The sequence below is a fragment of the Acomys minous genome, assembly GCF_964271855.1.
Source record: "Acomys minous genome assembly, chromosome: 2".
In the NCBI taxonomy this organism is placed as follows: domain Eukaryota; kingdom Metazoa; phylum Chordata; class Mammalia; order Rodentia; family Muridae; genus Acomys; species Acomys minous.
The window spans coordinates 57,801,884-57,815,523 of record NC_140484.1 but is presented as its reverse complement, the minus strand read 5'-3'; the positions used below and the strand labels follow the sequence as shown (position 1 = coordinate 57,815,523).

General features: G+C 56.1%; 2 protein-coding genes across 7 annotated transcripts; both read left to right on the top strand.

Annotated features, from left to right (window-relative positions):
* The first annotated feature begins 419 nt into the window (after positions 1-419).
* CRACR2B (calcium release activated channel regulator 2B) lies at positions 420-6,690 on the top strand. 4 transcript variants are annotated; one of them, XM_084771855.1, is made up of 10 exons: positions 420-441; positions 3,363-3,551; positions 3,636-3,747; positions 4,099-4,258; positions 4,655-4,801; positions 4,899-4,995; positions 5,214-5,306; positions 5,450-5,616; positions 5,695-5,766; positions 6,296-6,690. In XM_084771855.1, exons 2-10 carry the CDS (start codon positions 3,390-3,392, stop codon positions 6,471-6,473), a joined length of 1,188 nt encoding a protein of 395 aa, XP_084627981.1. In that variant the 5' UTR covers positions 420-441; positions 3,363-3,389; the 3' UTR covers positions 6,474-6,690. The 4 variants fall into 4 exon arrangements, with proteins under 4 accessions (XP_084627981.1, XP_084627980.1, XP_084627982.1 ...); XM_084771854.1 differs by lacking the exon at positions 420-441 and adding an exon at positions 913-1,065; XM_084771853.1 differs by lacking the exon at positions 420-441 and adding an exon at positions 1,127-1,808.
* Positions 6,691-7,351: 661 nt separating this feature from the next.
* CD151 (CD151 molecule (Raph blood group)) lies at positions 7,352-11,831 on the top strand. Of its 3 annotated transcripts, none has more exons than XM_084771864.1 (9): positions 7,352-7,488; positions 8,440-8,568; positions 9,252-9,342; positions 9,465-9,656; positions 9,956-10,030; positions 10,447-10,551; positions 10,639-10,797; positions 10,892-10,978; positions 11,066-11,831. In XM_084771864.1, the coding sequence occupies exons 3-9, from the start codon at positions 9,259-9,261 to the stop codon at positions 11,123-11,125; spliced, it is 762 nt and encodes a 253-aa protein (XP_084627990.1). In that variant the 5' UTR covers positions 7,352-7,488; positions 8,440-8,568; positions 9,252-9,258; the 3' UTR covers positions 11,126-11,831. The 3 variants fall into 3 exon arrangements, with proteins under 3 accessions (XP_084627990.1, XP_084627992.1, XP_084627991.1); XM_084771866.1 differs by having other exon boundaries at positions 7,400-7,488; positions 8,473-8,568; XM_084771865.1 differs by lacking the exon at positions 7,352-7,488 and adding an exon at positions 7,997-8,213.
* The last annotated feature ends 1,809 nt before the right edge of the window (positions 11,832-13,640 follow it).

Sequence of the window (13,640 nt, the reverse complement as noted above, 5' to 3'; positions counted from 1 at the left end):
ACCCTCTCCTAAGGTCAGCCCTTTGACAGGGACACATGCACGCCGCTCGGTTTTCTCTGAGGCTTGCTGACTGTTTCTTGGGCAGTGTTTCAAGGTCCAGCTGATATGTTTGGGACTTTGAGACCCTTAGTGTAATAGAAACTAAAATGTTGGGTAGGAGTAGCTCCACTGAACACCTGTCCGGCATGCACCAGGCCCAGATGCCTTCTCAAGCACTAGGGGAAAAAAATGTTTACAAAAGGTGTCACCCACACATCCGATCCACATGGTGACACAGTGAGGGTGTGGAGCTGGCATCAGGGCTGGGTCCCTGTGAAGGGTGAAGCTTCTAGAACTGAGGCTTGGGGACAAGGGAAGATCAGTCCCTGACCCACACTGGGCGTCCTGCCAGAACTTTGTGCTTGGCTCTTCCTTCTTGGTTGTCACATTCCTCGTTGCCAGGTACGTGTGCCTCTTCCTACAGTAACCATGCCTGTTTCCCTCCAGAGCCTTGGGAGAGGTCTGGAGTACTGAGACCAGGTAGTGAGTTCCTAACTCAAGGAGTTAGGTTCACCATGTTCCCTGCAAGTATCCTCTTTCTTTCTCTCTCTCTCTCTCTCTCTCTCTCTCTCTCTCTCTCTCTCTCTCTCTCTCTCTCTCGTGTGTTTGTGTGTTGTACAGTCTTGGAGGAAGGGTAACTGAATGAGGTGTGAGCTTAGCTGTCTCTTTGTGGGACTTAGTCCTTCCTGCTTAGCACCCACTCACCCCTCCCCCAAAGGGGTGGGCTTGGCTGTCGATCTGCAGGACTTAGCTTAGTCCTATGCGTTCAGCACCCACTTGCCCCTCCCAAAAGGTGCACAGTGTCTGCGGTTGCAGCCCCTAGCCAACAATAACGGTTGGTCTGGTTATGGGACAGCAGGACTGGGCGAGCCGGCCAGGCAGGTCCCTGGCCTAGGTGCCAGGGGCCGCCCTCCTCTTGTCTCCAGGTCCTGTCCTATAGGGCCAGCCTGTTGTAGTTCCACTTGAGAAGCACAGGGCACCCCAGCAGCGCCTCTGCAGCCTGTGATAGCCAGGCCAGCTTTTCAGGTCAGTTTAGGGGCTTGGTGGGGGTCGTACCCTTGGAAGCGGATGGGTTTCCTTCTAAGTAGGACTTTGGCAGAATCTTCCAGAGGAAGCATCAAGACCCAGGGGGACTCTGACTGAGACTGTGCCCCTAAAGGACTGCTGGGGGCAGACTGCTGAGGCGGTCTCACTCTGCCCCCATAACACTTCGCTCATACAGGAGTGCTGCTAACTTACATGTCATTCTCTAGGTATTAAAACTTACGAGACTCTAAATTGGAAAAGTATAGAGAAGAAAGTCTAGTGTCCCCAGCCCTGGGTACAGCCTCTGAAAGTATTTGGTTTATTTCCTGCTCGGCATTTTCCTACACACAGTTTTTGGCACCCTAAGTCTGGATACTCCGGGCCGGGTGGGGGCTGGTATCTGCACATCCACGGCTTTGATTCTGCCCCGAAAGGGTCTTGGAAGGGTGGCAGTCGGAGTGAGGGACACGACGTCAACATTACTGCCCCCTGTGGTTCTCCCGGGAGAGCTAGCCATCCTGGGTCGGGCCACCAGGGCAGGAGAGGCGGGACAAAGCAACGGCAGTGCTCTGGTGGATCCACTTGGACGTGCTGTCCGGGGTCTCCCGTCCTGTAAGGCCGCAAAGTCACTCTGGGTCCGCACCCCTCTTGAGTAGTCGGGGTCCCCGCAGGGGCGGGGCGTGCCCCGCGCGTTTCCGGGAGGAGCGGCTGGCCTGCTGCAGGTGCGGCGGCGTTGCTCGCAGGTAGGCATTTGCTCGCAGGTCCCGCGGCTGGGGTCCCAGCGCCGTGCTCGCCGGGCTTCCCAACCACCAACCCAGGGCTCCCGGCTCTCGTGGTCGTACCTTTGGACCGCCATGTGGAGCTGCGACAGGCGACCGTACACGTCTCTGTCTGGGACGGCTGTGTTGCTGGGGTGCACAGCAGTTAGCCCAGACGTGTGTGGACGAGGTTTGCCTGTGGGCCCACCCGCTGCCCTTCCTCTGGACTCCCTGGAGACTGGCTGCAGCGCAGCTTCCGGCTAGGATGGACCTCCGGTCCCGCGGAGCTGTAGCGCCTAGGAGCAGTTGGTGGGGTAGTGACCATGCCTGGTTGAGATGAGGGTAGCCATGGGGGGGGGGGCAATGACTCCGGGTGCCTGCCTTATGTGTTTGCTTGTTGAATTATCCTTCTCCTCCCAGAATGTGGGTAGAAGGAAGATGACCCTAAGGACTGAGAAGTTAAGATAGCGGGTCCGAGTCGGTGTCACTGGGCTGTAGCTTTGGGAAATCTGGGGTTAACACACTGTGGGACTGACAGGTGGCTCTGGATAGAGGTGGGATGTCCGTCCCAGGAGGTGAGGAGAAAGCACCAGAGGCTGTGCTAAACCAAGCTGTGGGGGAGTTTCTTACAAAAGCTGTCCAGTGCCCAGGGCTGGGACCTTGCACCTGCACACTTAAGGCCCGACTGGCAGGTGGGAGGGGCTGGTGGAGTTTACTCTCCGCTTGCTTGCCAGCTGTCAGAAGGCCAGGGTGTCACAGGCTTAGTCCTGAGGCTAAGGACTTGGTCAGAAGTGTTTCAACCCTCTACCTTAGGCAGTCCCGGCTTGGGATCGCCCAAGTCCAGGATGTGGCAGACTCTTTACCCTCTGGGCTTCCTCTTTCACTATAAAATCTTTCTCCTGGCTGCCAAGAGCTAGCCACCTGATTTTGCAAGTTTTAAGGCCATACTCACTTTCTTTTTTTCTTTTCTTTTCTTTTCTTTTTTTTTTTTTTTTTTTTTTTTTTTTTTTTTTGAGACAGTGTCTCACACTGTGTAGCCCTGGCTGTCTTAGAATCCACTTTGTAGACCAGGCTGGCCTTGAAACTCAGAGATCCGTCTGCCTCTGCCTCCCAAGTGCTGGGGTTAAAGGCGTGTGCCACCATACCTGGCTTAGTCTCTCACTTTCTTTTTTGTTTTGCTTTGAGGTAGGATGTCTTGAAACCTGCTATGTAGACCAGCCTGGCCTTGAACTCACAGATATCTGCCTAACCCTGCCTCCTGAGTGCTGGGATTAAAAATGTATGCCACCATAGCTCTCACTGTCTTGTGCTGGTTCCTTCCTGGGATCCAGCCTTTCCCCAGAATATCTACTTCCTGAAATGCCTGGTCCTAGGCAGCAACTCTGGTACCTAGTCAGCTTCATCTCGTCCCCGTGACCCTAGAACAGCCTTGTCTCAATTCTGTCTATTTTCCACCCAAGGAGGCCCCAACCCTGTCTGCACCCTCTGCCACACTTTCATCCTCCTGCCATGTCTTCTGATCTTCCCTTGGCTTCGCAGCACCTACCAGAGCCAAGCCTTGCTCCTATGGCCAGCCCTGGGCAGCCTGGGGCTGCGGAGGGCCAGGAGGAAGAGGAGACAAAGGGGGTTTCAGCAGGGCATCGTGCAGAGGTGCTGCGACAGGCCCAGGAGCTCTTTCTGCTGTGTGACAAGGACGCCAAGGGCTTCATCACTCAGCAAGATTTGCAGGTGAGCGCCCGCCCCCTGTTCCAAGAGGCTGCAAGGCTCAAGGCTGATCTTCGCTGCTCACCTTGGCCCCTCTTGCCTGGTCAGGGTCTGCAGAGTGATCTTCCCCTTACACCTGAGCAGCTGGAGGCTGTGTTTGAAAGTCTGGACCAGGCCCACACTGGCTTCCTCACAGCCCGGGAGTTCTGCCTAGGCCTAGGTGAGCAACTCCCAGCCGTCTGGAGACCCCCTCCAGGCCCCAGTTTGAAAGCCTGTGCCTTTTCCAACTTCCTAGGCATCCTGGTGTCTACAGACAAGGGCCTCATAAGCTGCACCACCCACAGCTACTCTGCAGTGTATGCTCTGCCCTCCCCCAATCCCTTCTTTGCCAACCCAGGTGGGGCGGGGGAGCTGGCTGTCATTTCCCATTCTCAGGCCAGTAGAGCCAGAACAAGGAAGAAAAACAGGAAACTGGGCCCTGAGAGAGGGCAGGGTATGTTGTGTGTGGCCCAGGGAGTTGGGAAGATGTGTTAACCCATGGTCCTGGTAATCTTCCCTCCTATGTCTGCAGGGAAGTTTGTGGGGGTGGAGTCGGCCCAAGGTGGGTCCCCCTTGAGGACTCCTGAGGAAACCTTTGAGTCAGGCACTGGGGGCTCTCTGGAGGAGGAGGACGATGTTGAGACTTTCTGCACTTCCTTGGAGAAGCTGGGAGTGGCCCGGGTCCTGGGCGAGTGAGTTAATGCTGGGCCCACTCCCTTTCCCCCTCCTCTGCACGACCTGTCCACCTTGCGCACCTGTCTGCTGCTACTGAACCCCTAGGCAAGGCCAGTCCATCCTTTGTCAGCTGAGGCTAGCAGGAGAGCTGGCCCGTGATTTTCCTCAGGATTTGCATTTCAGGAGGCCATAGCTATGCGGGGCGGGGCACCAACTAGACACCAAGCCACTCACTGACACAGCTCCTGGTATGCTGGCCATTTCACTTATAGAGGCCAAGCAAGCATGAAAGTACCAAGCAAGGGATGGATGGCCTGTGCCCAGCAGACGAGCCAGTTCTGGGCCGCTGGGTTCTCCAGGGGGTTTACACACACCGGCCCCTGCCAGCTCTAGTCACCACTTGCATCCTCCAGGCAATGGGCTGTGAGGACACTCTGGGTCGGGCTGCAGCGCGAGCGACCCGAACTGTTGGGCTCTCTGGAGGAAGTTCTGATACGCGCGTCCGCCTGCCTGGAGGTGGCGGCCCGGGAGCGGGACGGTCTTGAGCAGGCGCTGCGGCGGTGAGGGCTGGCCTGGCGAGGACTGGGGACTCATCATGCCTGTAATATCCCGGTTCCTCGTAAATGATCATGCCTGTGGTATCCTGGTTCCCCGAAGGCGGGAGAGTGAGCACGAGAGGGAAGTGCGCGGACTGTATGAAGAACTGGAGCAGCAGCTCGGAGAGCAGCGACACCGACACCACAGACAGAGCCAGGTGGGCCCCCGCACGTGCCGCGCGCCCAGACTCGCTGCTTTTCTGGCTCCACCTTCCCCGAATTGGTCCCCTCCCCAAAGGTCACCTCCAGGAGTCCAAGCTACCCCAAGTCCAGGGAACTCTGCTCTGCTACAGCAAGTGCCACTTCCCGCCCCCCCGCCCCCCCCCCGCCCCCCCTGAGCCGAGAGCGAAGGCTCTAGTTCGGTTGTACATCCCAGAACCTACCCCGGGAGGAACAGAGGGGCCACCTGGAGCTGGAGCTGCTATCCCGAGAGCAGGAGTTGGAGCTGGCAAGTCTGAGGCAGCGGCAGGTAAGTCCTCGGAGCAAAGGGGTGCGGGGGTGGGGGTGTGGGATGCCCTGTGCCTTTAAGTCCTCAACCAGGAGTCGCTGGGGTGAGGGGCCAGCTTCACTGCAGGGGTGTGGTTCGCCAGCCAGCATTCCACCATTTCTCAGCTGGAACAGCAGCTTCAGGCCCGGGCTGCAGAACAGTTAGAGGCACAGGCCCAGCACACCCAACTGCAGAGGGCCTATGAGGCTGTTCGGGCACAGCTAGACCAGGCACAAGAGCTGCTCAGCCGACTGGAGGGCGAAGCACAGGGTCGTCAGAAGCAAACCCAAAGGTGTGGTGAAGTGCCTGTGGTGAGGTTAGCGGGCCTCTTCCACCACCTTGGATCTGGATCGCCACCTTCTCCCCACAGAGATGTGGTTGCTGTCTCCAGAAATATGCAGAAAGAGAAACTTAGCCTCCTAAGGCAGCTGGAGCTGTTGAGGTGGGTCAGGCTTACCTAGGCTGTGTGGAGTAATATTTCTGCCTGGAAGCCCATATGTCTGCCCTCTAGCTTTCATGCTGCAGTCTCTGTAGTCCTCTGAACTCAGGGGAGCCGTCTCCTCCACCCACTGTTTTCTCTAAGATCTCCCCCCCCTTTTTTTTTTTTGGCCTCCAACTTAAAGAGATCCATCCACCTGTCTCTGACTCCTGAGTGCTGGGATTACTAGGGGTGCACCACTGCACGGGGGTGGGGGGTGGTGGTGTTTCCTCTAGATCTTTTTTTTTAAAGATTTTTAAAAAAGATTTATTTATTTATTATTATGTATACAGTGCTCTGTCTGCATGTACACCTGCATGCCAGAAGAGGGCACCAGATCTTGTTATAGATGGTTGTGAGCCACCATGTGGTTGCTGGGAATTGAACTCAGGACCGTTGGAAGAGCAGGCGGTGCTCTTAACCTCTGAGCCATCTCTCCAGCCCCGTTTCCTCTAGATCTTCGCTTCCTCAGTCTCTCACTCCTCTTCTCTAGGGAGCTGAATCTGCGGCTTCGAGATGAGAGGGATGCCTGTGAGACCAAGCTGTTGGGTGGTAGCCACAGGAAGGCTCTAGCTCTTCCCCACAGACCCGGGCCCACCTACTGCTGCTGCTGCTGTGCCTGGGCTCGGCCCCCCAGGCGAGGTTCTGGCCAGCTTCCCAGTGCCCGATGACCAGCCCCAGATGACCCACTGGGCTATCCTTATCAAGAGGAACTACTCCTAGAAGGGGACAGGTCTTGGGTGGTGGTTGCTTGCAAAGGTGTGGCCCTCCCTACCCAGAAAGCATCACCTGCCCAAAGGAATTAACCTCAGAGTAGTCAAGATCTTTCGTCTCCATCCCGTCTTCTTCGTCTTTGTCTATCAGACCAATAAATGTCACTGACCACTGTGCACTTCTCGCCTCTCTTTCGTGCGTCTGGGAGCCACAGTGCATTGTGGCTCATTCCTGGTGTCCGCGGCACAAGGTGACATGGAGAGGTACACACCACCCTGGCATCACCAAGCCCTCATCGCCCCTCACAGCTGAAGTGCCAAGGACTGGGGTTTCAGCAGTGTCCACCCCCGTGGTACTCCTCATATGGACAGTCCCGCCCCTCACTTCCGTGGTCAGCTAGCTCTCTGGCCCGGATCCTTTCTCCCTCCTCCTCCTCTGACATTGCTCCTAGACAGACCATATGCCCTCCACCCTGGGGACCTTTCACAGGGCTCTCATGCCTCTTTGGGATCTTCCAGCGTCCTCCACACTGTACCCGGAGCTTCCCCTCTGGTGTTTCCTCCGCCGGTAGAACCTGCAGCCTCAGCGTGGTTCCCCGGGCTTAGACTGGAGGAGAAATTGGTTTGGGCCTCAGTTCTGCGCCTCTGGTGGCCTAGGTGCCACCTTCTCCTCTTCACTCCCCACCTGGCTTCTGTTTCTGGCCTAGTTCTTCTATTTCTGGGGTGAGCGGGGAGTCTTGTTGATAACTGGAGCACGCAAACTAACTTTCAGACCTATAGACAGGCAGGCCGATTCCCTGGTCCCTCCCGCGCGCCCTAGCACCAAACCAGTTAGGACATGCACTGCCCAGGCCGGCCGTGGGCGGGGCTGCGCGCGGGGCGTGTCCTCGCAGGCCCCGGGCCGAGCATTCTCTACCTTCAGAGCGGTCGCTTCTACAGTGGCTCCCGGGGCTAGTGCTTCAAAGCGTGGTTGGTGAGTGCTTGGCGGACCCAGGCCGAAGGGTGTGGGGAGCAGTGTCCTGTGTACCTCGCGCACTGGTGTCCCTAGTCTCTACTGCTGGTCTCGGGGACGCCCAGGAGGCAGAGCTCATAGGACTGGGCAGTAGGCTGCTTTCCGGAAGATCGACGCCGGGACCAGGCGGCTTTAAGCGTACGGGGCGGGGGTGGGTGAGTGGGGAGCCTCCAGGTTCTTGGGGCAGGTCTGGCGGTCTCTTTCAAGTGGAAACCCGGAAAGTCAAAGTCTGATCACACTATTCATTGTCCCTGAACACCGGTTCCCTCCCCTGAGACTACAGGAAGCCTTGCTAGCACCTAGGCGGGTGTGTGTGTGTGTGTGTGTGTTGCGGGGGGCGGGCAGCGGTGGTGACTTCATCTCGATGACGAGGGATTCCTCGGCTTCAGTGCCTCATCTCCTCGGTGGGGCGGGTGCCGAGTGCCTTCGAGGGCCCGGGGGAGCGGGGGCAGGGTCCAGGAGGAGTGTAGGGTGGTTGTGTCCAGGCCGCAGGAGCTATTTCTGACTGGTCGCAGCTCCCACGCCGGCACTTTCTCAGGGAATTCACATTCAGTCTGCTGATTGTGTTTGGCTTACGTTCTGGGCTTTTAGAGCCTACCCTGGAGGCTTGCATTGCAGTCAGGCCTATGTTTTTATCTTTGCCCGCCTCCAGAGAGCACTTATTTGGATCCTATCTCCAAATGGAGGTCTGTAATCTCTCGTACTCCCTGCGGTGTACAGTTGATGTCTCTCCCCCACCCCCTTTTGCAGTAGCTGCTGTTTGGTGGGGGAGGGGCAGTGATGGCTAGGTCTTGGGAGGGTGGGGCACTTGGAGAAGGCGTTTGGTCCCTCCCTAGATCAGGCTGGCCAGCAATGTCTCTGCCCCACCCTGGTCCAGAAGAAAATAGGCCTGGCCGTTATGCCTATTTCCAGATCCAGTGGCTCTGAGAATCATTCTAACCACAGCTCCAGTCACCATAGGAGTAGCAAGATCCACCTGCCAGGTGAAGGGCAGACCTGTGACTTTTGACTTGTACCTGCTGGTCCTCCTGACTTACAGAGGTGAGTTCTGGTGTTTGGGCAGAGCCTGCAGGTGGTGGGTGAAACGAGCTGCCTAGGTGCCTGGCCTGGGGTGCTCAGCTGAGGTCTGTATACTGTCCTCGGTTCAGACACCAGTGTGTCTAGGGCACCCCTATGGGAATGGCACATCCACATCTGTGGAACCCGGGCCTGCCCCTATAGTCTGGAGGGGAGCCTGATCTTGCGGGCTCCACCTACTGGCATGGTATTGTCCCTGCCCTGGCTGGGCATAGAGAGCTCTGAGTCTACCTGAGGTTGGTCTGAGCTCTCTGCTTCTCTGTCACATCTGGGGATGAGAATGAGTGGTAAATACTGTTCAGCCCATGATGTGGGGCTCAGGCAGTGCTGTGGGGGTGGCAATCCACAGGTCGGCTAGGGCTCTTTCCCCTAGTTGCCAGCAGGAGTGAGTCAGCAAATGGCTTGGGGGTCCTCCCTGATAACCCAGTATGTGTCTGTGAGGGGTGTCAGACCTCATCTGGTGTCCAGGAAGTGACTCATATGGATCCTGGGAAGGCTCCTCTTAAGGCAGACAGCTGGCTGAGCTCCAAATCCTGGAAGCATCTGGGGACTGCTGCATCCCCTCCTGCCTCCATTGGTTCCCAGCTCTCTTCCGAGCTGGAGGCCTGGTGCTTCAGGCCATCTTGACTTCCTTCCCGTTTCTCCAGGCCCAGGATGGGTGAATTCAATGAGAAGAAGGCGACATGTGGCACGGTCTGCCTCAAGTACCTGCTGTTCACCTATAACTGCTGCTTCTGGGTGAGAGAGAAGCCCTACGTTCTTATATCCCCGTTCCTCCTCATCTTGGAGGCCTGGCCTATGGGTTCAGCCCAGCTTCCAGACCCAGGCCAGATGTGGTGACCAGTTTATTCTTCCTGCAGCTGGCCGGCCTGGCGGTCATGGCAGTGGGCATTTGGACACTGGCCCTCAAGAGTGACTACATTAGTCTGCTGGCTTCAAGCACCTACCTAGCCACAGCCTACATCTTAGTAGTGGCTGGTGTTGTCGTCATGGTGACCGGGGTCCTGGGCTGCTGTGCCACTTTCAAGGAGCGACGGAACCTATTACGCTTGGTCAGCAGGGCCCTGGTGGCACATGGTGGGAGTGGTGGGGGCTAGGGATGCCTGGCATGGATTTCTCAGGGGCCTCTGGTACTTTCTGGGGCTTGACTGGTTGAGCATGTTACTGCAGGCTGCTCCTGTTGAACTCACTGGGGCATACACCAGCTTCTAGAGAAGCAGCAAGGAGCTAGGTAGCCCCAGCCTGTAGCAGCTGGCTGGATTCCTCCTGCTTGGCCTCTTGGGTTAGGGGCTTGGCTTATGTGATGCTCTGGTGCTAGGAACCCCCAACTCACTGGGTGCTTGCTCCCTAGTACTTCATCCTGCTCCTCTTCATCTTCCTACTGGAGATCATTGCTGGCATCCTGGCCTATGTCTATTACCAGCAGGTAAGGGCCTAAACAGGCCTCGGGGCATGTCCAGAACATGTGTGCACACAGGAGGTGGGTCCCAGGGCTGACGTGGGGCTTCTGGGGAGGCAGGCATTCGTGTCACTCACTCCAGGATGACCTTGTGCTTGCCCACATGGTGATGCCTCTAGTCTGGTCAGTCCCACTTTGGGGCCTTGTCTCCTGCTTTGCAATCGGAGGCCTTAGGCCGGGCGTGGTGGCGCACACCTTTAATCCCAGCACTCGGGAGGCAGAGGCCGGTGGATCGCTGTGAGTTCGAGGCCAGCCTGGTCTACAAAGTGAGTCCAGGACGGCCAAGGCTAACACAGAGAGACCCTGTCTCGAAAAACCAAAAAAAAAAAAAAAAAAAAAAAAAAAAAGCAATCGGAGGCCTTAGGCTCTGATCCTATCCACAGCTGAACACGGAGCTCAAGGAGAATCTGAAGGACACCATGATCAAGAGATACAACCAGACAGGCCACGAGGGCGTGACCAGTGCTGTGGACAAGCTGCAGCAAGAGGTGGGTGTCCCCTTGTAGCTTCCTGATTTCCCAGCATGGTGCTACCGTACTGGCAGGCTGAAGGGCTCAGCCACATACCCCTTGTAGTTCCACTGTTGTGGCAGCAACAACTCTCAAGATTGGCGAGACAGTGAGTGGATCCGTTCCGGCAAGGCAGACAACCGTGTGGTTCCTGACAGCTGCTGTAAGACTTTGGTACTTGGCTGTGGTAGGCGGGACCATGCCTCCAACATCTATAAAGTGGAGGTAGGTGGGTGCTCAGTGAGGGGCTAGGCTGCCTGGTGCGATAGGGCTGCACGTGGGGAACCAGCGAGCTCCACCACCACTATCTCCCCACTAGGGCGGCTGCATCACTAAGCTGGAGACATTCATTCAGGAGCACCTGCGGGTCATTGGGGCTGTGGGCATCGGCATCGCCTGTGTGCAGGTACAGAAACGGGGAGGTGACATAGGTGGGAACGCTGGGGTGGCTGGTGGTCCACCACCCTGTTCACACCCGCCTGGTCTCATGCAGGTTTTCGGCATGATCTTCACCTGCTGCTTGTACAGGAGCCTCAAGTTGGAGCACTACTGACCATGGTGCCAGGCCAGGCTGCCAGCCTCGCACTACGCCCCACCCCCTACTACTAAGTACTACTGAGTTAGACTGCTGCCTGCCAGAGATGTAGCTGTCCTCACGCCATCACTATGACCCCTGGCGACTCTATCTCAGGGGCGGCTTCCAGTGCCTTTCATTGCATACCAAAGTCCCAAGGCTTGAGGCAGTGTACTTGCCCCAGCGTAAGAAGAGGGGACAGGTATGCCAGTGTTGGCCTAGGCCTGGCTGGTGAACTAGGGTTTAGATTATTTGACAGAAGTGCCTCTTGTCCACAGGCTGCTTCCCTTTGGGTAGCCCTGATTGGCAGTTAAGTTTGGGGAGAACCTGGGGGTACCACCTGCAGGCGGGAAGGGGCCTGTCTGGGTCTGGATGGGCTAGGCACCTTTCATGCCTGCTGCTGGGAACCCTCAGATCTGCTTGCCCTAAACAAATGGGGGAAGCTGAAGGGAACTCCAATCTCATACATAGTATGTGCCCTGTCCTCTCCACACAGGCCTCTCTTGCTCCCAACAGTGTAAGCTCTGGCTTTTTCTCACTACTGACAACATCACGCATATGCCCCATGTTCCTATACACTGTCTCCTTTTGGAACATCTTCGAATGGGGCATGGCTGTTTTCCATCCATCCACTGCTGTATCCCAGATGCCCACAAAGGTGCTCAATAAATGTGTAAACAGTCAAGTCAGCTTGCTGATGGGACCTTAGGGTCCAGAGTGGCTGGAATACTCAGAGTGAAGGATGGGGAAGCCCGGTGGTGCGAACAGTTAAGCTGACCTCTGGAAGCTGGAGGGCCTCTAGCTCACTGGGGCCCGGACTTAGCTGGGCATTGGAGTGCCCATACCAAGCCTGTGGGCTCTACTAGGGTCAGAGGTCAGGAGAGGCACCATGGTCTGTTGGAGCTCCCCTAGCTCCTGTTCGTTGGGCTTAGCCTATGTGAGCAGTTGAATACCGGCCCTGAGAAGGTACCCTAAGGTGATTCCCTGCCCCCAAGACAGGGTTTCCCTGTATAACCTTGGCTGTCCTAGACTTTGTAGACCAGGCTGGCCTCGAACTTATATAGGGATCCGCCTGCCTCTGCCTCCTAAACTGATTCTTTGTCCCCTCACATCCTATGCTCTTCAGTGTTAGCTGGAGGAGTGGGGGCCATCTGGAATCTAGCCCAAGGCAAAGCCTTTCTCTTAAAAACAAACAAACAAACAAACCAGGGGTACAGTGCGACATGCTGCGCCACACACTGTTAATTCCATCACTCAAGAGGAGCAGAGGCACCAGGCAGCGGTGGTGCACACCTTTGATCCCAGCAATTGGGAGGCAGATCTCTGAGTTTGAGGCCAGCCTGGTCCACAAAGTGAGTCCAGGTCACACAAAGAGAAACCCTGTTTCAAAAAAAAAAAAAAAAAAGGCAAGCAGGTTGGAACTGCCGGAAGGAGAAAATGTTATCCCTGCTTTTTTGCAAAGGGCCCCAAAATCTGTTCCCTTGAATTTCCACAAGAATCACTTTCATGAAGAATGGGTGAGCCTGAAAGCTTAACCAGTGTCCATCACGAGGCCCACTTGTAATCCTGGCACTGGGGCTGCTGAGACAGATGGAGAGTTGGAGGTCAAGCAAGGCATGGTGGGGCACATCTGCGATCCCAGCACTCCAGAGAGGCAGAGACAGGTGATCTCTTGTGAGTTTGAGGCCAGTCTGGTCTACCTTTAAACTGAGTCCAGGACAGCCAGGACTACAAGAGAAACCCTGACTTGAACCCCATACACCCAGCTCCTAAAAAAAAAAAAAAAGCAGAGGCAGGCCAACTGCTGTGAGTGTCAGACCAACTAAGGCTACATAGTAACACCCTGTCTCAAAACAAACAAAACCCAAAACAAAAATCTCAGACGGATCAATGTTCTAGAACTAACCTTGGGAGCTGGGTGGGCACATCTTTAATCCCAGCACTTGGGAGTCGGATCTTTGAGAGTTCAAGGACAGCCACGACACAGAGAAACCCTACCTTGAAAAACCAAAACCAACCAAACAAAAACAACCTACCACCAATGAAAAATAAAAAGCCCTGGGGACTTAATGCAGATACCCAGGAGCCAGAGCCTTAAATGGACTTCCTTTGGCCTTGAGTAGGTTTCTCAGGCCTGGGTGCTGTTCCATTCCTGCGGGCTTTGGGTCAAGGGGCCGTAACTGCTGGCCTGGGAAGATGCTGGAGACAAGATCCTCAGGCCCCTGAGCAGATGGGTTCACAGCTTATTTTCTTTAGGACCCAGGAAATCTGTGAGGCCTTGGCCTTGGGAACACTCACACTGGAAATGGCTCAGAGGTTAAGTACTTCCACAGCACCTAGGTTCGGTTGGATGGTGGTGGCACACGCCTTTAATCTCAGGTCTGAGGAGGCAGTGGGACCTCTTGAGTTTGAGGCTAGCCTGGTCTACAGAGTTCATTGGGGGGGGGGGGTGTTGGAGAATATCTGGGTTTGATTCCCAGCACCCACATGGCAG

Excerpts from the sequence above, each read along its gene's own strand:
- CRACR2B (XM_084771855.1), top strand. The coding sequence starts at position 3,390 with ATGGCCAGCCCTGGGCAGCCTGGGGCTGCGGAGGGCCAGGAGGAAGAG. Across the intron at positions 4,802-4,898 it reads CTTGAGCAGGCGCTGCGGCG|GCGGGAGAGTGAGCACGAGA; the intron begins GTGAGGGCTGGC and ends GGTTCCCCGAAG. Across the intron at positions 5,617-5,694 it reads CGTCAGAAGCAAACCCAAAG|AGATGTGGTTGCTGTCTCCA; the intron begins GTGTGGTGAAGT and ends TTCTCCCCACAG.
- CD151 (XM_084771864.1), top strand. The coding sequence starts at position 9,259 with ATGGGTGAATTCAATGAGAAGAAGGCGACATGTGGCACGGTCTGCCTC. Across the intron at positions 9,343-9,464 it reads CCTATAACTGCTGCTTCTGG|CTGGCCGGCCTGGCGGTCAT; the intron begins GTGAGAGAGAAG and ends TTCTTCCTGCAG. Across the intron at positions 10,798-10,891 it reads CCAACATCTATAAAGTGGAG|GGCGGCTGCATCACTAAGCT; the intron begins GTAGGTGGGTGC and ends TCTCCCCACTAG.